Source organism: Pan troglodytes, chromosome X (assembly GCF_028858775.2).
Source record: "Pan troglodytes isolate AG18354 chromosome X, NHGRI_mPanTro3-v2.0_pri, whole genome shotgun sequence".
Classification (NCBI taxonomy): domain Eukaryota; kingdom Metazoa; phylum Chordata; class Mammalia; order Primates; family Hominidae; genus Pan; species Pan troglodytes.
The window spans coordinates 77,667,394-77,689,561 of NC_072421.2; the positions used below are offsets into that span (position 1 = coordinate 77,667,394).

General features: G+C 39.2%; 1 protein-coding gene across 7 annotated transcripts; it reads left to right on the forward strand.

The window, feature by feature from the left end:
* The first annotated feature begins 589 nt into the window (after window positions 1–589).
* TBX22 (T-box transcription factor 22) lies at window positions 590–17,756 on the forward strand. Of its 7 annotated transcripts, none has more exons than XM_016944179.3 (9): window positions 590–860; window positions 8,213–8,389; window positions 9,011–9,254; window positions 10,014–10,115; window positions 11,554–11,728; window positions 12,655–12,819; window positions 13,207–13,271; window positions 13,941–14,026; window positions 16,480–17,756. In XM_016944179.3, the coding sequence occupies exons 4-9, from the start codon at window positions 10,018–10,020 to the stop codon at window positions 17,091–17,093; spliced, it is 1,203 nt and encodes a 400-aa protein (XP_016799668.1). In that variant the 5' UTR covers window positions 590–860; window positions 8,213–8,389; window positions 9,011–9,254; window positions 10,014–10,017; the 3' UTR covers window positions 17,094–17,756. The 7 variants fall into 7 exon arrangements, with proteins under 7 accessions (XP_016799668.1, XP_063660915.1, XP_016799664.2 ...); XM_063804845.1 differs by having other exon boundaries at window positions 608–860; window positions 9,008–9,254; XM_016944175.2 differs by having other exon boundaries at window positions 608–860; window positions 9,011–9,191.
* The last annotated feature ends 4,412 nt before the right edge of the window (window positions 17,757–22,168 follow it).

Below are 22,168 nucleotides of genomic sequence, written 5' to 3' on the forward strand. Positions count from 1 at the left end.
TGACTTAGGGCCTTAAGCCCTTTTCGATTCTCTCTGAGCTGCCCTGGAGAAATAAACCAACAAGTAAAAATCAAACATGTTCTATTTTGCAGCAGAAAAATGTGTCAGCCAAGGCATTTCTGGGATTCGCTGTGCATTAAATTGTGTGTGTGTGTGTGTATGTGTGTGTGTTGGATCTTTCCTTTGGGAGGTGTAAAGTTTTGTTTATGTGGCGCTTGCAGACTGAGAGGGGGATCCTGGCCACTGAGAGTCTCTACACTGCCTGGGAATCACTGCCTGAGGCTGAATGGGTCCCTTAGTGGATGACTCCAGAGCTGAACCCCTTGAGTGGAGCTTCTGAGCTGCTGTTGTTGATTGAGGATTGAAAAGTGTTTTCCAACTGCAAGTGCTCCTGCTGGGCATGGAAATGAGCTGACTAGACTTCTAAAGTCAATCCACTCCTGCTTCAAAGGCATTTTTTCCCAAGTGCATTAGCCTGTAGCTCAGAGCAGGATGCAGCCAGGTATGGTTGCAACCGGGAGGCTGAGGTAGGATGCAGGGTGCCTGCAGCCTTGAGGCTCTGAAAGCTGAAATCACAGACTGTCATTGTGACTTCATGGCCAACCTTGAGTAACAGCAGGTCTTCTGTGGGAGAAGTTGCTGGAGTCCAACCCCGGAAGTAGCAAGTGCCTCTCCCACAGTTGAGGGCCAGAACACCACGTTCTCTTGTGCTCTGGCTCTAGGCCACTCTTCTCTGGGCTCTTGAGAAGAGCTGCTGCAGGCATTTGCAGAGTGAATGAGATCTGACTGAGACTTGACTTCAGAACCACTGGGCTGGCCTGGCCTCTTGACACAGCAACACACTGCTTCTTGCCTTCCAGGTAAATACCTCTGCCTTACTGACCACGTTATGGGTTTTAGTGGGACATCAGTACAGGGATTCTCCTCAGCCTCTGCCTCTCCTGTTAACTATCACTAACCAAGTCCCTAACATTAGGAAAGTCCAACTGATAATTGTCAGTTTCATCTTTCATTAACTGGGGGTTTTGTGACAGAGATCTTGCAATCACCACTTCTCAGGGGACTGGAAGTAGAATGTTAGTGCTCTTTAAAATTAATGAAGGCTAGACTTGTCCAGTCTGTTAAGAGTATGCTGTAATACCCAAAGAAGCCAGCAATAGTCCCTCTCCTAGGCAGCAATGCAGCCAGAAGTCTCCCACGCCCAGGATACTATGCATTAGTGCTCACAGATCTTGTTTAGGGAGCTAGGGAGCAAGGGGAAGGGACGGGAGTGCCTCCTGGAAGGTGAGGACTGAAGCCAACGTGGAAGTCACTGAGCTGAGTGGCAGGTGTCTAACACTGAAAAGTGGCCCTAGCCAAGGGCTCTAAGTAGTGGTACCTTCTACTGAGGCTCTTCCCCAAGGAGCTCTAGATCCACAGAGGCAGAAGGACTATTTGATCTTCTTTGCACTCATTTGATTTCAGGAGGAGGTCTGAAGTCCCAAAGCATGGGCATTGGGGTGAGAGAGGGAACATCAAAGTGTGCCAAAAAACATTGTTTTATTTTACTTATTCCTGATTTTTCTTACCAGAGCTTGAGTTCATACACTGCATTGTAACACAAACACACAAGCACACATACCACACACACACACATGCCTTCAAACTAGAGAAGGAGACTACAGAAAGCACCTGGCCATAAAAGGCATGTCAAGGAGTTTGCTGTAGGGTGGTGGTATGGTTGCTTTTCTTCAGTTCAGCAGACTTATCTCCATGAAGACCTTATTGTTTTCTGTGATTTCTCTTTTGTATTTTTTAAAATTTGTCTTTATTTCTTAATTATTAAAACCTTCCCTCTTGCCCCTCGGAGCATTGATCAGGGTTTACTAACTACAAACATTTACTTCATGAAGGAGCAGTCTTTTCTCTAGTAATATTAATGTGGGGACCCTGGGAAGGAAGACAGTGTATGAAAGAAAGCATAGATTGGCTTCAAGCACAGGCAGTATAGGTGTTTGCCTATATTTGGTGTTTTGATAGACTTAGGGAAAATCCCTCAGCCTACTACCAAATATTTTTGAGTGTCAGTACATCTGTGGTTGTTAGGTATTGAAAAGCCCTGATTAAATACAGATAATTATGAGAATATGGAAAGAAGCCTTTAGTACCTTATTCACATGCCCTAGGAATGATGAGGTAGGGTGCCAAGTTAAGAAGAGGAAAATATATTGTAAATATCTAGGAGTAAGTAAATAGTGAAAAGATTAGCATGAGATTTGGTGGGCCCAATGGAGTTCAGGGTGATTTCTTTCTTAACAGAAGGATCTGCTTCTGTTGGGCTCATGGCTGCCCAAATTAGGCAGAGCCAGATGATGACTCACTGATCTGAGAACTGAGTGGAGTCATTTGGTGAGAAAGCATGTGTAGGGGAAGAGGGTGTAAAGCAAGCATTTTTCTAGTTTTAGGAAGATAAAATAATTCCTCATAAACAGTATTTTTTTCAATAATTCATTGATGCAATTAACTTGGCATATCTCCGTTCAAGTGATCTGAGCCAGTGATATTTTGCTATATGTCTGAATTATTTATTTTAAAATATCAAACTGGCACCTGCAGTCATTTTTCAAATCCTAGCCCACTTTCTTTGAGGCTGATGCATATAGCATATTTGGAGGTAATTCTGACTCTCATCCTCATTTTTAAAAAGGCAGCATGATGCCAGGCGCTGTGGCTCAAGCCTGTAATCCCAGCACTTTGGGAGGCTGAGGCAGGCAGATCACCTGAGGTCAGGAGTTCACGACCAGCCTGGCCAACATGGTGAAACCCCGTCTCTACTAAAAATACAAAAATTAGTTGGGCGTGGTTGAACACGCCTGTAATCCCAGCTATTCAGGAGGCTGAGGCAGGAGAATCACCTGAAGCTGGGAGGCAGAGGTTGCAGTGAGCTGAGATTGTGCCATTGCACTCCAGCCTGGGGAACAGAGCGAGATTCTGTCTCAAAAAAAAAAAAAAAAAAAAAAAAAGCATGAAAAAAAACAAAGAAAAGGAAAGAGGAAAGATGGGGGTGGAGTAGGTAAAAGAAATGTATAAGGCATAATACCCAAGTTAAAATGACCTAACCTAAAAATTCACATACCACAAACTCTACCCATGAAAAAATGTTATGTCCAGCAGTCCTGATTGAGCCTTCAGTTAATATATGACTGTGCAAGTGCCAATGGAGCACCAGAGAGGTAACATAAAAAGGAGTAGGTTTGACACTAGTTTGGTGTTGTTTTGTGTGTGTGTGTGTGTGTGTGTGTGTTTTCTTTAATTTTGTTCATTAGGTTTTGAAGAGACAGGATCTTGCTATGTTGCCCAGGATGATCTCGAACTCCTGGACTCAAGCTATCCTTTTCCCTCAGCCTCCCAAAGCACTGAGATTACAAGTGTGAGCCCATATACCTGGCCTTAAGCTCAATGTTTTAATGGAGAGTGTTTGAGGACTAAAAGAGACAGGATGCATTTATAATTATTTATTATTTTCACTGCTCCAGGAAGTCAAAGACAGCTGAAAAGTGACCATACAATGCCTCTTCTGGCAATTACTAGAATCACCATAGGGTAGAATTACATTTGAACTTTCAAAAAGGTTTTTTCTTTTTCGTTTATTCATTTATCCTGCTCAAAATCAGCCATGTACAAAATTGTCCCCATAATTCTGGGGGCAAATTTCCTAGGAAATTTTTAAAATTTCTATCGATCTTAGGTTATTAATTCAGTGAAGAAATAAGAAAAAGTAGTTGTATGCCTTTGATATACTTCAGTTAGAATGAGAAATACAATGAACTGAAGCCTAATGTTGTAATTATTATCATAGGAAGGCCTTCACCATTTGATAGCAGTATGAACACATGATTAAATTCAACAGAATGCATTTTCCTGTAGCTAAAGTTTTTGCAAGCATAAGCATTTCGCTTCCAATCCTCCCCATGAGAAGAACACAGTGAACACAGATAAGAATTTGTATCTCTACTTTTTCTTCCCCTACTCTACCGAGGAGCAAGAGTAACAAAGTTTGACATGCATAACTCAAGACTAGATGAATAAAAGCACAGTCTTCTTGAGAGATTATATTGAATTAAGCTAACCAGAAGTTGAGGGATTCAGTGTGAGAATTACTTTAATATTAATTAGGCCACATCCCTCAATTTCCTGAAGTGAGAGCACAGCTATGAGTTAGGGTCTTGTCATTAACACATTTTATCTAATCATATAAGAACATACACTTACATTGCATTGGTAAATACCAAAGATATATTTCCAAGGATGAACTTGATAAAAACAGGTCGTGTATTCTAGAAGACATGTTTCCTATGGATTTTTGAAATTCAAATGCAATCTTTTGGTTTAATTCACTAATTTTATTTATTAAAATAGTATTTGAATTTCTTTAAAAAAAGGTGGCTTCCCTAAAGACTTTCAACCTTTTGAATCTGCTTTAGGATTTAGCCAAAAGTTGGGGGTTCCAGTGTTGATCCCAAAGTTTTCCCCTTTGAGTGTTTTGCCTCAAAGAATTCACAGCTGTATAGTTGATAGAAAGATTAGCACATTCTTGAAATTAACTCCCATCATCTCTTTAATTTTGAAAACATCTGTGAGTGCTTACTATGTTCCAGGCTTTGTCCTAAGTGGTTTGCATGTTTTCTTCTCTTTTTACTAAACTCTCAGATATATAAACACACTTACAGAAACATACTCTATGATAAGAGTGTTAGAAATAATAGCTTTAAATGGTTAAAACAAAGAACTGAATGCAAAAAAAAAAAGACTTGTGTAAGGTCATTCAGATAGAAAGTAGAGTCAGAATTTGAATCAGGTCAGTCTGAATCTAAAGTCTGTCTTCTTACATGCTGTACTGCTTGAGCCTTATTCCTATTTATTATCATAGCCTGAAGAATTCATGTAGAAAGTAAAATTTAGTCAATAACGTAATTTTCCTATTCTCATAACCAGTAGTATTGAAAAAGGAGAAGAGGTAGGAAGAAAGAAAACTAGAAGAAGAAAGTGATCTTCCAAACTTTTATCAAGATGAGTGTATTTGTCAAGACTCTTTTGTCTACAAGTAATGGAAACCCAGCAGAAGCTCACTTAAGCAAACAACGATAATTTATTTCTTCATGTCACTTAGCTAGTGCAGGCAAAGTTGAATTCAGGTACTCAAATGATGTTGTGGGGAAGCTGATTACATTTCCTGACTCTGCTTTCATTAAAGTGTTCATTAAAGTGTTCATTCTAAGGAGGTCTTTCCCAAGTAATGACAAAAAAAAAAGGCCATGAGTAGCTTGTTTCAGATTCATGTTCCACAAGCTTGGAACTATGCCAAAATATCTTAATCATGGGGAGTGGGCAATTCAAAACCAACATTTTACTGTAAGGATTTTCCTATTATAAAACTTAAAAAACATATTCTTCTTTCTATTGTGGGCACCTGTGGGTCTCAGAAACCTCCACATGTTTCGCTGCCCCTCCATTGTTGAAGAGTCTCTTATAAAGGTTTATGGGCGTTCATGGATGAAATATAGAGATGCCCCAAAGAGACTTCCAGGTGTGGAGAATGAATTGCTGGCATTAGTATATACGCCTCAGGCCCCCAATACCTGACAGCCCAGTGCTTCAACAGCTGACCAGACTGCAAAGCTAGTTATGAGATAATGCAATATTTTCCCCCTCAGATACAAGTTAACAGGAATTAACTATATTTTAGTCTAGTACATACAAGGGAGAGCTAAGCTACATATCTCCCAGTGATGTCAACAGATATATACAGAAATGGGAATGGAAAAAGTTCAGATTACAAAAATAAAAAAATTCTGGATGACTAAATTACATGCATGTAATAAATATTAAGAAAGAAGTTTCTTCTAAGAAAGAAACTTACACCCAAGATATGCTATTTTCTTGATTTCAAAATATCACATCATATGTTAGATAGTCTAAAATACTAGCACAGACATTGCAACAAACATCTTTTGCTTTATTTTTACAAAAATCTATTTGAAAAAAAGATACCAAGCAAAGTTGTCCCTTTCTATACAAGGTAATGTCCTGCCTTTTAACAATAAATTGAGCTAAGGTTAAAGGCAAGACAACACCTGTATTAGGAGATACTAACACAAATATTACATGGTAATAATTGCACTCTAAAATTAACAAATAAACTCGACTTTTCTGTTTTTTAGTTGTGTATTTCAGCTAAGAGCATGCAATAAATAAAATATAGATAGATAGAGATTAGATAGATAGATAGATAGATAGATAGATGATACATATAGATAGATAGACAGATAGATAGATAGATCTTCTGAGTAAGAGGAAATGAACAAACACTCTCCCCCCACTTTAATGGGTGCGAAAAGAAACGAATGCTCAGATCACATGCAGATGTGGCTGTTTTCCAGCCCAAGTTCCTTACACGAAATTGGCCTTACCTGTGAGGTTCACTTTGCCTGTCTAGGATAGGGACAGTGTCTTTCTCAATTCTGCATGGTGAGCAGTGGCTAAATAATGATTGAGCCAAACCCTTCAGCGGCATTCAAGCTGTAACTAACTCTTTGCCATACTGAGATTTTTAGAGTGTTTAAAGTCATACCCAGTTGCCTGAAGATCTCCTCCCTATGGCTGAATATCCCCCTACCACCACCACTACCACTGCCATCACAGTGGCAGGGCACATTTGTACCTAAGTAGCTGAAATTAAAAGGACACACAGGTCTTTTACTCTCAGATTCCAGTATTGGCATATTATAAGTTATTTCAAGTTGCATCTTATTTTAAATGAACTTGGATCAGCTTTAAATGCCCTTTTTACAAATGTGTCAGAGGAGAATAATATAATTTTTCTGGAAAAATGCAAATGCTATTAGTTAAGATGCAACCTGCAAAAGAATCCAGGGGCACTTGATTTCTTATTTCTGATGAAAAGTAGGAGACCAAATCATATGCACACAGGCAGACATCTCATACCTGCACACATAAACATGCTCTTTGGATGTCGTAGACAAGTCTCTTCCTGAAAAAAAAAGAAACTTGTATATTCATTTTAAGGAAAAGTAAAATCCAGCCCAAGAATATATTCCAGGAGACACTGGAATCAATTACTTAATCCGAACATTTTGAGTTGTGCACATTCTTGGGAGCAAAGGGCCTTTTGTTGCCCTGCTGGTGGACCTGGAGTTTTTAGACTGTGTTTGCTGATTAAGTACTGTGAGAAAAAACAAAGGCTATGTATAGGAATATTGGGCTCCAGCAGAGGCAGGGCTTGAAGATCCAAGTTTTCTCTGATGCTTGACAGTGGCATTGGGAGACTCCTGCCTGCCCTCACCTCACTAACAGAAGAGAGAGGATAAACTGGCACAACTGCTGCTCACCTAATTTGAGACTCCAACTGCAGAGCCAACTGTCCCCAAAAGCTTGTACTCCTTTCTGTTTCCCAGTGCCTTCACTGGAGAGCAAAAGACCCTGATACATCTCTCCGGATCTGCTTAAAGTGGTCCCTCGTGGGCAATTATTTCGCATGTCTTTGAGTTTTATAATTTAATGTAAAGCTGTAACCTGTGTCTCCCTTTTCTCCTCTCTCTACTTCCCTATCTATAGCTTTTTTTCAACAAGCTCCAAAACCCCCCTCCCTGTTAGACTCTGAAGTGTCACTCACTGTGTTTTTTATGCTTCCAATAGTTTCCAAAACAAACAGTGGAGGCAGTGACCGGCTGGGTATTCACTGGATGCAACAGTAACTCCCAATCCGAGCAACCTGAGCCGCCATTGGCGGCAGGTCTGCTCCCTAAAAGGCCAGCACTTGCCAATCTCTGCTCTGCCAGGTCCTGGAATCAGGGATTTGAGGACTAATGGTCTGCACATGTCCACTGGGAGGAAGGGAGACTAGACTTTGAAGGACATATACACTAGTTTGATCTTCCTCTCCTTTCATTTTGTCTATTCAAACAAAAAATATATATGTATATAAAAAAATTACACACACACACACACACACACACACAATTATTTTCTTTGAATACAGATCCAGAAATTGCTTTTCAGATTTGGGTTTTGGGTTTGGGGTTTTGTTTTGTTTTGTTTTTCCCGCTTTCCCTCTTTCCTTCACCCTCTGTGCCCTCCGCCTGTGTCTCCCCCTCCCTCCCTAACCCAGTTCAGGTTGAAACTTTGCTGCAAAGAATCCCTTCACCCCCTCCAGGGATGGCTCTGAGCTCTCGGGCGCGTGCCTTCTCCGTGGAAGCCTTGGTGGGGAGACCCAGCAAAAGAAAACTCCAAGACCCAATACAGGCGGAGCAGCCTGAGCTGCAGGAGAAAAAGGGCGGAGAGGAAGAGGAGGAGAGAAGGAGCAGCGCTGCAGGGAAGAGCGAGCCGCTTGGTAAGTACTCCCATTGCCCTGAGCCCGTTGCCTGAGCTTACTGGTTCCGCATCTCTCCGCCTGGCTCGCGTCCCGACGCAGCCAGACAGCCACATTAGGAGCCGCGAGACACCTCGACCACCTGGTGAAGGGGAAGTTTCAGCGCCTCCGAATCCATCCCGGAGTACAGCAGTTTCTTTGCGGTAAAGGGGAGGGTCCCTACATAATTGTGAAGTGAGTCTCTCCTACATCCTCCTCCTACCTTCGCGGAAAGCTCTCACAGCCAGCGGGTGGCTGTTGTATCCTGGGATGGGAAGCAGGGCAGGGCGAGTTCCCAAATCCCGAGGGCATCCAGTCTCGGTTATCAACGTCTCCAGGAGAGTGAGGATTGGCAAATCTAAAAAAAAAAAAAAAAAAAAGCTGGTGTGGGCGGGGGGTAGGTGTCGGGTGTCGCACCTTTCACTGCCCCTCTCTCTCCATTAAGCGGCCACAGAGGGTGTTATGCGGAGCTTGGGGAATCTGTCGCCAAAGTTCCTGGGGAAGGGACAAGGCCCTGTCTGCTCCAAGATAGGCACCAGCGAGAAGTGGGCATGTGAACTGTGACGCTCTCTCAAACCCTGAGCGCCTTTCTGTGTCCAGCAGAAAAACAACCTAAGACAGAGCCCTCAACATCTGCTTCCTCTGGCTGCGGCAGCGACAGCGGCGACGGCAACAGCTCTGAAAGTCTGGAAGAGAAAGATATTCAAATGGAGCTTCAAGGATCTGAACTGTGGAAGAGATTCCATGACATCGGGACTGAGATGATCATTACTAAAGCGGGCAGGTTCGGTTCTGCCCAAGCTGTTCACAAGGGTCACACACATTAGGCACTTAATTTACCGCTCTGGTAAGATGAGGACTCTCCAGTTTTATGCTCTGGTACTCCTCTGTCCCTTTTCCCCAACTCCCTGACATACAGTAGAAAGCCATAGCCCCTCAATTGATAGGGCTCGGACTTACCTGGCCCCATGTAAGTGGCTCATTCTTCCTTTCCTGTACACTGTGACTCCAATAACTCACTTCCCCGTCTCCTGCCTGTGTAGTATAAGACAAAAATCAGACTTTGGTCTTAGACTGTGGCCAGACCTCTCAGTTAAGGCCTCTAAGATAACCATGGACAGTATCCCATGTCACAGTTCCTCGCGCCAGCTAGACCTGGCCCAGGTTATTTTGAGGTGAGCCATTCCCATAGCCACCTTTTGGCATGGGACAGCCACTTCACTGCAGCTGGTTATTTTGTGAGTCTTACTAATTTCAGCCTTCCACAAATCTGCCTCACAGAAAGTACCCTTGAAAAGGAGGTTGGGACACAGCTTTTTCTCTCATACTTTCTCTTCTATAGCTTTTTATTGTGCTTGGGGAGGGACATGAACAAAGCCTTGTGGTAATAATATTCTGCTCCACTTAGAAATTCCGTACTTGTTCGGTCAAGTATGCAACCAACAATCTTTCCTCATGTAGCAAATGCTATTCCTTGCTATTTTGAAAAGGGAAGGGTATTGTGAGTCCCTTCACTTTTTACTGGAGTCAGCGTTTGTCCAGAAACACTCCCTCTTCCAAACATTTCTAAAAGCTCTTGGGTCAGTCCTTATTTTCTTTCTTACAGGCGGATGTTCCCCTCTGTTCGGGTCAAGGTGAAAGGGTTGGATCCAGGGAAGCAGTACCATGTGGCCATCGATGTGGTGCCGGTGGATTCCAAACGCTATAGGTAATGGGCCCCATAGAATGGTACTCCATGCCCAGGCTAGGGCCAGGGATTTGGACCTTCAGACCTGAAACCTGACAGCATGACTTTGAAAACTCTAGCATGGGGGGTGGGAGTGGGGGATTGCTCTCCTGTGGGCTTTGGGAGTTGAATTTTCTTATTCAAATTGGGGTTCCCAGTGAAAGAAGAGAAGCCTTCTTCCTCTCTCTGCCCCCATCCCCTCTTGGAATGCCGTGAATTCAGGGCACTAATTAGAGCTCCAAATGTACCCCAAGCCTCTCCCTACTCACTGCTCTGGCCTTGGTTGTGTAAACTGCAGAGGGTGTGGGCTCTGGTGGTCAGAAGGAAAGCGGGTTGAAGGAATTGTGGGAGAAATCCCCAGGCTCTATGGGAGCCTGGGCATCTGGGGACATGCTGGGCTCTGAGCTGTGCTGCTTTGGCAGCAGGAGGCCAGAAGGATGATCAATTTGCCACTCAAGGTCAGTCAAGCGTTCCTGTGTCTAGGCCTGTCTTTTCGTCCATCTTTAACCTTTCCCCTGAAGTAATGTCTGGGTCTTAGAGGGTACAAGTATCATTTTCCCTTTATTTAAGCCCTCAACCTACAGCAGGCTGAAAGTGGCCCAACTGTTTTAATGCCAAAAAGCCCTTCTGGGATACACCCCAGACACACCAGCTTGCCAACACTTTGACTCAGGGGCTTGGGGTCCAGTTCAGGGTTGGAGGGGTTGGGGAGGTGACAGCTGTTTACACTAGGGCTGTGAGCATTTGACCCAGAGGTGGGTCCCTGGTCCTCCAAGGAGACAGCCCACCTCAAAACCAGAGCTAGCTTTGAAAGCAAGGAGAAGGCTCTGCTCAGAGGACTGCTGGGGCTGCAGTATGGAAACAGCAGAAAAAGCTGTTTGCTTCTCAAATTGCAGCCGGCTTGGGAATAAGAGCAAAACTGGGAAGTTGAGATTGGAAATAGTGTGAAAATTGGCCAGAGGCTGCGCAGGGCTGTGTTCCTTAGAGTTTTCTTGATGTGAAGCCTTATTGACAAAAGGGCTTCCACAAAGAGTGGTGACAGTGGCCTAGACAAGACATCCTTGTCAGCCCTCCACTTCTTCCCAGACTCTTCACACCCAAAGCTAGTGGATTTTTCCATTATCTCTGTGAGATAAAATTTGTTAGATCAATTTCTGTGGTGGTTTCTGTGAGAAAATACAAATCAGACTTAGAAATCTCATGACATTTTACTTGCCCTGCACTTCATTGCATTTTGATGACATATGCTTATTTACAGTTTATTTTTTGCCCCGAATGCTTGTTAGAAATTAAGTTGAGTCTTCTCTTTACTTGCCCTTGGGATCACTGGGCTAATCTGGAGTGAAGTCCTCAGGAACAGAACACAACAGCTCCCAGCTTTGGCCTGCTGCACCTAATGCCACAGCATGTGTTTTTTCAGGTACGTGTATCACAGCTCACAGTGGATGGTAGCCGGGAATACAGACCATTTGTGCATCATTCCTAGATTCTATGTTCACCCGGACTCACCCTGCTCGGGAGAGACCTGGATGCGGCAGATCATCAGCTTTGATCGCATGAAACTCACCAACAATGAGATGGATGACAAAGGCCACGTACGTGAGCACAATCCTTTACCCCGAGGAGGGAGGTGCCAAGGCTCCTGCCCACTGGTCACCCTGGAGAGGCCAGGGAGGCTTTTTGCAGATGCACATGTTGTGTTTTTTAGGAACTGTCCAAGCCCTGCACCTGTAAGTAAAGTAGCTAACCTAGGGCTCCTGAAACGTTTGTTTAGCATCTGAGAGGCTGGCGACTGGGGATGGTGAATATAGGGAGTTTGAGGACAGAAGGAGACCTGTTTAAGCCAGAATGCCTGGTCTGGGAGAGTAGGAGGGAACCATTCAGGGAGTTCTCAGGCACCTTAGCCTCCTTGGCAATCACTGTGATCTCTGATTGCCTTCCTGTAGTCCACGCAGTTGGATGGGCACCCAGTGTATGGTATGTGTGATGGAAGGATACAAGTGGGGGAATCTCAGACTGCATCCTGGAAATCTCCCAAACAACCTACCCTCATAGGTCCTATTGATCTTGCACGTTCTCACTAGGTGCACCCCAGCTTCTGCCCTCCCCAGTCTGGCACTGTGCCAGCTACAAAAGGAAAGAGGGAAGCTCCCAAGATTAGGAGGTAGGGTATGTCAGGTTACCCACCATATCCAAGCCTATCAGTTACTGCCATGGGAACCTGTAGCAGGCTAGCAGATCCCAGTGCCACTTCTACACCAGATGGTCGCCAATGTTTGAAGCAGGAAAAGGCCCCAATCTGGAAATGGAATCACTGCTGACTGGTGCCGCTGAGGTGCCTTTCTCTGGAAATGTTTTTAGCTCGGAGCGCCTCTGTTGGAGGCCAAATGGCACAACAAAGTAGTTACCTAAGCTTCATCATTGCCTTTTTGTGTGCACATGGTGGAGGTGGTCAGGAGAGGGAACTAGGGTTTGGGACTGAAGCCAGTTTTTCTAACAGCATTGATCATTTCTCCTCCAGATCATTCTGCAATCCATGCATAAGTACAAACCCCGAGTGCACGTGATAGAGCAAGGCAGCAGTGTTGACCTGTCCCAGATTCAGTCCTTGCCCACTGAAGGTGTTAAAACATTCTCCTTTAAAGAAACTGAGTTCACCACAGTAACGGCTTACCAAAACCAACAGGTAAACTTGGTCATGTCTCAGGCGAATGGAAATGGCTCCAGAGGGACCTTGGATTAGAGGCATAGAGGCTAACTGCCATCAATTGCATTTTCCACAATTCTAAATAAAAATCATAGTTTTATTGTATTGTCATCCATGCAAGTTTGATAATGAATTGTATAAATCTTATGGGAGAAGGCAACTCCAGAAGGTAATTTATAAAAGTAATGATTTATAAATAGGAGCTAACCATTCTAAATATGACTTGCAATATGGTTACATTTATTTAAATTGTCATATTAACGTGTTTCAACATCTCTTCTGGTGGTTGTAACCACTATAAGCAATGGCAACAGTGTTCTTACTGAAAGCAATGACTTTATCTTTCTCTCTCTATTGAATCCATAGATTACGAAACTAAAAATAGAAAGAAATCCTTTTGCTAAAGGATTTAGAGATACTGGAAGAAACAGGTAAGCAGCATAGCAATGACATCTAATATTGATGTAGCTAGCTATTTTCACAAGTTTTTTTTTTTTTTTTTTCCTGAGATAGAGTCTCACTCTGTTGCCCAGGCTGGAGTGCAATGGCACGATCTCAGCTCACTGCAACTTTCACCTCCCTGGTTCAAGCGATTCTCCTGCCTCAGCCTCCCAAGTAGCTAGGATTACAGGCATGTGCCAACAGGCCTGGCTAATTTTTGTATTTTTAGTAGAGACGGGGTTTCACCATGTTGGTCAGGCTGGTCCTGAACTCCTGACCTCGTGATCTGCCCGCCTCAGCCTCCCAAAGTGCTAGGATTACAGGCGTGAGCCACCGTGCCTGGTCCCCCACAAGTTTTAAGGATAAGAAAACTGACTCAGAGACTCAAAAGCTCTAAGTTTTGTAATTAGTGGGTGGTAAGAAAGGAACCCAGATGTTTTGTGTTGAAAACATTACTTCCTCCCACTCCTTTGCTACTCACTATTAAGATCTTGCTTATTTTAGAATTCTAGGTTTGACTGAATTTTATTCAGAAGTCTAGCTATATAAAAGAGAAATATTTAAAATAGTTACATCTGAAAGATATAGCAAAATAACTCAAAATTATTATTTTCAGAAATTGCATTCTGGGGATGCTGAAAGTTGACTCTCTTTTTTAGGGGTGCATTGGATGGGCTTTTAGAGACCTACCCGTGGAGGCCTTCTTTCACTCTCGATTTTAAAACCTTTGGCGCAGACACACAAAGTAAGAAAACTTGGAACGTTTGTTTTATTTTTACATATTAATTAAATAACAACATCTGGAACCCTTGTACCAAATACTACACAAGGGGATATGTACATGCAAGAAAATGTGTACTTATGGGTAACTGCGTGTACATTTGCCTGAATGACGAGGTAAGAGGCATAAAGGGAGAGAAGCTGGCATGAAGGAAGAGAATAGAAATGTGGTAATTGTAGACTTATTGACATATGTTAATAAGTTATCTTACACCCTGTGATTTTCAGATTTCATCTGGATTCTTCAGCCTCTCACTGTTTCACATTCTTTAGGATATGCCTGTGGTGCATTTGCAGCCTGATTTGCAAATATGTTACTATTGAAATGAATAGTTTATCTTTTATGAGGACCTTTCAGTACATGTTAAAATGACTTTCATTAAATTCATCACTTAGCTCTAATTTTCCTCTTTTTTGTTCATGGGGAAAGTAAATGTTAAAAATAATACTAAGTCTTCACAATTTACTTGCCACAAGCATTTAAAAATATTTGCAAGATATTTATTCTCAGATAGTACATTACATGACAAAATAATAATAATTAAATAATGCAGGCTTTCTGGTGGAAGGATACCTTAATTTGCTCTGATAGTTAATAATAAATAGAATAATTTTTATTTGAAAATGACATGGATTTTTTTTATCCCTTTGTCTTTACTCCATCGAAGTTGCTTGTCTTTGACCATTAATTCAAGGTTACAATTGCCAAGCAAAACCAACATTATAGTTAGGTTGAGTTTTACATGATGCCATAACAACTAACTGAAAAGGGAAGAAGTGAAGTCTAATCATTTGGTGAAATATTTCACTGGAATGGCTGTCTTGATGTGGTTTAGGGAATTGCATGAAAAAAAAAACACTTATTTTACAGTGTCGATTTAACTAATAGCATCTAGAAAGCATACTTTTAAATATCCAAGTCAAAACAAATGTGCACTAATAAAGAAAAAGTTAAAGATGATCATGAAATGATAATTTAAAGTACACAGTTTTCTTAATTATTTAACATATCCAAAATGCTCTCAAATTGCAAATAAATGAGCTACTAGTTTCTTAAATAACTTTTAAATGCTTTATTATAAAAGATATTTGCCATCTTGTTGATGAAGGTTTAGGATACGTCTACATACACAAAATAGTTAAGAAAACAGCAACACTAAAAAAGAAACAGCTTGGTCAAATCCAGCCAATAACCAATTGTTTGAATTCAGACATTTACAAAAATAAGGTTTAGAGTTTAGCGTTTCCTGGACCTTATAATTATCCCTAGTTTTAGTAGATGCTAGGCAAACATAAAAGATCAGCAAACGTCATTGATATGAACACTTACATTCATCTTTATATTTCTTAACTTGCAAAATTATTTCCAACTCTTAAGATATAATGCAGTATGGAAATTGCCCCATTCATTGTTTTTGTATAAGAAAAAAAGCTAAGGCTTTTAAATATATTCCTTTCATTTATACAAGACTATTTTCATGTTCACTAATTTTTTAAATCAGTGGTCAGAGGAATTTTTTAAATCAATGTACCTTTGGTCAGAGGAATTTTTAAAATCAGTGTACCTTTGGTCAGAGGAATTTAAAAAATCAATGTACATGAAATCTATACATTCTATCTATAAACTAAATCTATATAATCCCAAACAACCAATCAATTTGTGCATCTTAACTACTTATTTTAGTAACTTTTTAAGGTTTTAAAATAATAAAACTAGTTTGTGTTTGTAAGATATAATTGACGCTAAGTCATAATTTGACTTCTTTGTAATTCTTTGTACAAATGTGGTTCAAGTGCCTAGCACAGTATTTGAGCAAATGAATGCTTAATACATGATACATGGTAGTAGTGCTAAAAGTAATAGTGGTAGTAGTATAGATCAGTGGTCCCCAACCTTTTTGGTACCAGGGGCCAGTTTTGTGAAAGACAATTTTTCCACGAATGGTGGGGGTTGGGAGGGGATGGTTTCGGGATGAAACTGTTCCACCTCAGATCATCAGGCATTAGATTATCATTAAAGGGCACTCAACCTAGATCCCTCACATGCACAGTTCACAATAGAGTGTGCGCTCCTATGAGAATCTAAGCTGCCGCTGATCTGAAAGGAGGCAGAGCTCAGGCAGTGAGGTAATGCTCACTGGCCTGCTGATCACCTCTTGCTGTCCAGCCTGATTCATAACAGGCTACAGACCTGTACCAGTGGGTAACCCAGGCATTAGCGATACCTAGTATAGATACTATATTCAACTTCAGTCAGAGGAATGAGCAGGTCCTGTCTCAAAGAAGCTAAAAGAACTGTGAACTCACAAGGAAAATTAATATAAGGATGAAGCACGGATAGTGAAGGATATGATTACTAATATTGCAGGAACATCAAATGTCAAGTTCATTATTCATTGGCTGAATTGTCATTCACAGGTGGAAGCAGTGGCTCATCTCCAGTGACCTCTAGTGGAGGGGCCCCCTCTCCTTTGAACTCCTTACTTTCTCCACTTTGCTTTTCACCTATGTTTCATTCACCTACAAGCTCCCTTGGAATGCCCTGTCCAGAGGCATACCTGCCCAATGTCAACCTGCCTCTATGCTACAAGATTTGTCCAACTAATTTTTGGCAACAGCAACCTCTTGTTTTACCGGCTCCTGAAAGACTAGCAAGCAGCAACAGTTCTCAGTCTTTAGCCCCACTCATGATGGAAGTGCCTATGTTATCTTCCCTGGGGGTCACCAATTCAAAAAGTGGTTCATCTGAAGACTCCAGTGATCAGTATCTACAAGCACCTAATTCTACCAGTCAAATGTTATATGGATTACAGTCACCTGGAAATATTTTTCTGCCAAACTCCATCACCCCAGAAGCACTTAGTTGCTCCTTTCATCCTTCCTATGACTTTTACAGATACAATTTCTCTATGCCATCTAGACTGATAAGTGGTTCCAACCATCTTAAAGTGAATGACGACAGTCAAGTTTCTTTTGGAGAAGGCAAATGTAATCATGTTCATTGGTATCCAGCAATTAACCATTACCTTTAGTAAGACAATAGCATTTCTAGAACAATTACATGTAAACAAATATTTTCTTTATTTGTAGCCAAAGAAATTTCAACAGTTATTGGGCTTAAAAAGCATCATTACAATACAGTATTTCTTTGTTATACAGTTAAAGATTTAAAGTGCCTTATCAAATAATATTCATGAAGAGTTGTTTATAATGTCAAATGAAACCTATAGGAATCTCTGATTACAGTGGCCTTGAGCTTCAAAATGAGATATGCAATAAATATTATTTGATGATACTCCACCAGTGAAAATTGATGCTAAGTGATGGGATTTTCAATTATAGTGAAGCTAGTTCACCACGTTAACTGCATTTTACACATTGACAATGACAAAAAGAAGATGGATGCAATTCTCATGAAAGCAGTGAAGCAATTTCAGTTTTAAAAATGAAGATTGGCTTTCATGTAATTATCTAGTAGTTGTAGAAGAAAATTTAATTATTTGTTTGCCTCATGCCTTTATACTCTGCTGTTGAAGAAACTACTAATCTCAATTTAAGATACAAATAAGGACACAAACTTTCAAGTATTATATTTTAGTTATCTTTGTAGCCTAAAGACCATTTAATCTTTAAGGAACACAAAGATCAAACGAAAATTAAAACACTCTAAATAAATTTGCTTTTATTTTCTTTTATTTTTGGATAATTCCTAGATAAAACTTGTTCATTTATTCCTTTAACACCTCTGGTATTTTATACACTATTAGAAAAAACGTATTATTATAGTTTTGTAAGAAAATAAGGACATTATGATTACAAGAGGGAGAATACATTTGAATCCATAAATATGAAAATATCATTATTCTGGTATGATTTAACTCCACTCTTGCGTGTCAATCATAGTGAATTAAACTAGACAAAAGTAGAATAATCTTTTATTTAAGTTTATGAAGTTGAAAAGTTTCCTTTCACCAGGCCCTAAATTTCTGAAAATAATTATGAGGTATAACCTATATACAGCCTGTATATCTTTAAGATGAATCAGATTTTGAGTTTTATGCTAGTAACTCTAGACATTTTATTAAGCCAAGCCCTTTAATATCACAATGGAATGACTTAACTTTTGACAAACTAAGCAAACTGCTAAACTGATTTTTCTAATTTTTCCAACACATATAAAGAACAGCATATTAATTATTTATTCTGCTCAAAATGATTATTTCATCTCAAATATGCCTTATAAATGTGCCTTCCTCTATATGTATTAAAATTATCCCCACTCCTGGGAGTAGGGATAGGATGCCACATGATTGCATTCAAATTAAGTATTCTAGTCAAGATGAAGTATTATTTGTGATCTAATGTAATTAGATACTGTTGCAAAAGTCTTTAAGGAATAAAATGTATACTACCCAGGTTTATTAAACAAGAAATTAAAATAAGAAAAGACATTTTATTTTTGTCTACTCCAAAACAGGAAAGCTAAAGGCTAACTTTAATTAGTAAAATGGATTGTTACTTTTTCAGCAGAAACCCTTATATCAGATTATAAATGAAACATTCGGAGGTCTACATGGGAGAACATCAGTAATTGGCAAGAGAAAGTATTTAACTGAAAAATCAAAGAGATATCTGGGTTACTTTTTAGTGACTATTTAAAAGAAGGGATTAATTTTGGAGCTTCTCCAGAATACATATACCCTATGCTGTATGTTTCAGATAATATGACTATATATTACCTATATACAACTACTAATATGTAATTACATTGGTAATTACATTGGTAATGGTGATTAACATAAAGGGGAAAACATTTAAATACAAGAAGGTAAACATTTATGTTTAGCTACATTAAATAATATTCATAAATTGTCATTTTGTACTTTTAATTGAAGAAGGAAACAAGGGAAAGCCTTCACGGATAATTAGACTTGGAAGAAACCTCAAGAGATTCAGTAAGTAGTCCCCTGCTTCTGAGTAAGTGACTCATTTGCAGAAATCTTCTAACAGCTCTAATTAATGCACAGTAAATATTTAGTGCCTTCAACCATTTTTTGTTTAATAAATTCTTACTCCTCAATGGATGGTGCAAAATTTGAGTAACTGGGTAAATTGATGCTATGGTTATGAAATGAAAAACAAAATAATGTGTAATTCTATCACTTTCACCTGCATCAACTAAAAGTTAGACTTGCTTTAGAAATCTACAAAAATACAAAGCCACTCTTGTTGGACTAAGTGTGAAATAGCTGATAAAAGTGGCCAAATGATACTTAATAGACCCCCAAATCTAACAATTAAAACCTCTATTTCCATCTGATTTGACCATACATATATGGGCACCACTTCTTTTTATATTCCTCCTTAATTCAGCTCACTAAATTTATAAAATCTGATTCTTAACCTGACCTGGTTATATGACTTACCACAAATAAATATAGGGAAAGTAAGCATTTCATTAACTCTGTGAAATTTGTATGTTGAGTCAGAAAATAAATGAATGGTACTTTACCCTTGTACAGTCCCCAGTGAGGCTCAGACCTGTAGTCAGATTCTCTGGTCAGGAAGGTATTATTTTGTGGAACCATCAGTCAAGCTGAAATCAAGGACCTAAAGTATGAGCCTGGTTACAAAACACATATCTAAGTAGATAAATTCTCTATTCATTACACTTTAAAGACCAATATATAGCTTTAGGTAATATAATTTAGACATCAAACTCTAATACTATTATTTCTTTTCACCCACAGGGGGGTTAAGCCCTCTGGAAATTACATTTTAAAGTATCATATATAACCTTATGTTACATAATTTTAGAGCCTTCAAACTCACATATATCATTGCTCCTATTCATTGTGCTCGAAAATGAGGAGGTTTATTTTCCTCAGTTTATGAAGACAGATACTCATGATATTTCACTGCTATTAAACATAGGTTCTACACATATTCTGGGAATGGAAAAGACTTCATTCTTTTGTGAGGTTGAAGCATGTCTGTGGGATGAAAAGAGATGAAAAATTAAATCAGCAAGTGATGATTGAGTGAACCATTCCATTATGGAAGACTTCCCTTTTATTCTCCTAATCATTTTTTATTATGCACCCTAGGGATAAGCCGTGGCTCACATAAACCAGGTGATACATATATTTTAAGTATTACTGGTGTAATGCTGAACAAGAACATGACTGAAACAAATGTTTTGTATAAGTATTTAAAATGTATTTTACAATAAAATAAAAAATATATTTTACAAAGGTCTACAAACATGCTAATTACAAAATTTAGATGCTTTAAGATAATCAAATTATATGTATACAGTAGGGTAGTAGGCGGTCATTATTTCTTTACTAAATCTCACTAACAAATCTCTTCCTTATCTGAATATGCAGTTTGATAAATTCCAGATGTCACACTGTAACGTGTGTGCATACACACACACACACACATAGAATCAGTGGTGTTTTAGTTTTGTTTTGTTATTAAATAATTTACAGTGTTCTGCTTTTTCTCCCACCCCTCCCTAATAAGAGATGCTAAAAAGAACACCTAGTCGTTACATACTTATACTATTAGTTATAGATACTTTTGGGGAAAGGCAAATTTAAACACACGTAGAAATGTCCAACTGCATGTACTGTACTTTATGAATTGAATTGGCAGGGTGAAAGTATAATATTTTTACTCAGATTTAGAGATATGTTGCATTTGTGCTGAAAAATTTTTAATTAGCCAAAGTAACCATAATATTGTGTTATAAAGCAACAGTTTACCAATTGACTTCACTAGAATTTAACATGTTTATTGGAGCAGTTTAAAACCAACCAAATACATAGCTTAGGCAGTTGCTTTGATATAAATGCCTTGGTATACATTTAATCTTCTTAAGTTTGGCCTGCAATTAAATGATAATTTGTATTAAAACTGTGCAAATAAACATGGGTTGGTTGACAACATAAAACAGAACAAATAGATACACAGAACACTGGAAACATATTCAGTATTAAAACTATTTACATGTGTGGTGCTGGCCAATTTTGACATGCTGTTTCAATAAAATACTGAGAGGAAAAAGACTAGAATAATTTCCTTTCAAAGTTTCAAATGTTCATGTTTACAAATTTGTACTGCACATTGATATGTATACATATATTATAGTCAGCAGATGTACAAAAATAGTTACAGGATCTTTCTACTTAGCTGAAATGTATCTACATGTCTATTTGCTTTATCTTTTAAACTGCCTGAGAGTCACAAATTTTAAAGTTAAATAGAATAGAAAACCTTGAAATTATAGTACTTTTTGATCAAGTTATTATATTTTAATTGTTGTTAAAAGTGGCAGAATTTTGATTTTGGATTGAAGATCACATACTCATGCACATGATAAAGTATAACGTAATATCTTGGTTGTAGAGAATGGTATAAATAGTTCAAATTTTTACTAGAACTGAAAAGTAATAAAATCATGAGTTTACAATGATTGAAGGTTAATGTATTTAAAGATTTTTTATTGAATACATAATTCAGTCTATCTTTCATTTTTATGATCATTTTTTAGAACATGTTGATGTTTTAGAACTTTACAATTATTTCAATTTTGCCTGAAATTGAGTTTTCACCATTTCCTTTGTGACATAAAGATTTTGTGACCTTTCTACCAATTACACTGTCTAATCAGACTGATTTTCTTCTTTATTGATAATTGTAAATTATAGAAAAAAATTACTTAATAAAAACACCAACAAATAGATTACTTTTTGGAAGAGTCATTGGTTTCTCAGTAAGACCCAAGTTGAAGTAGAAAAGTTACTCACTGCTGTACCTATGCTAACATTGTATTTGGTTTTCTTTAAAGGGAACCCATACACAAGCCAAACAGTGTTTGTTACATTAGTAGCTATGTTTTGCAAAATTCAGATTGGATCCTCTTCAAATCATGAGAAAGAACTGTTTAGCAAAAGTATAATGATTTTGCAACCTGTCACCATGATACTTTTCTATAATTGTATATTAATGAGGCAATGGTGACGATGGGGCGTCACATTTCAAAAGGCTCTGTAGGCTCTCGCACCACATATATATGGCATTAGGATAAACTAATCCACTG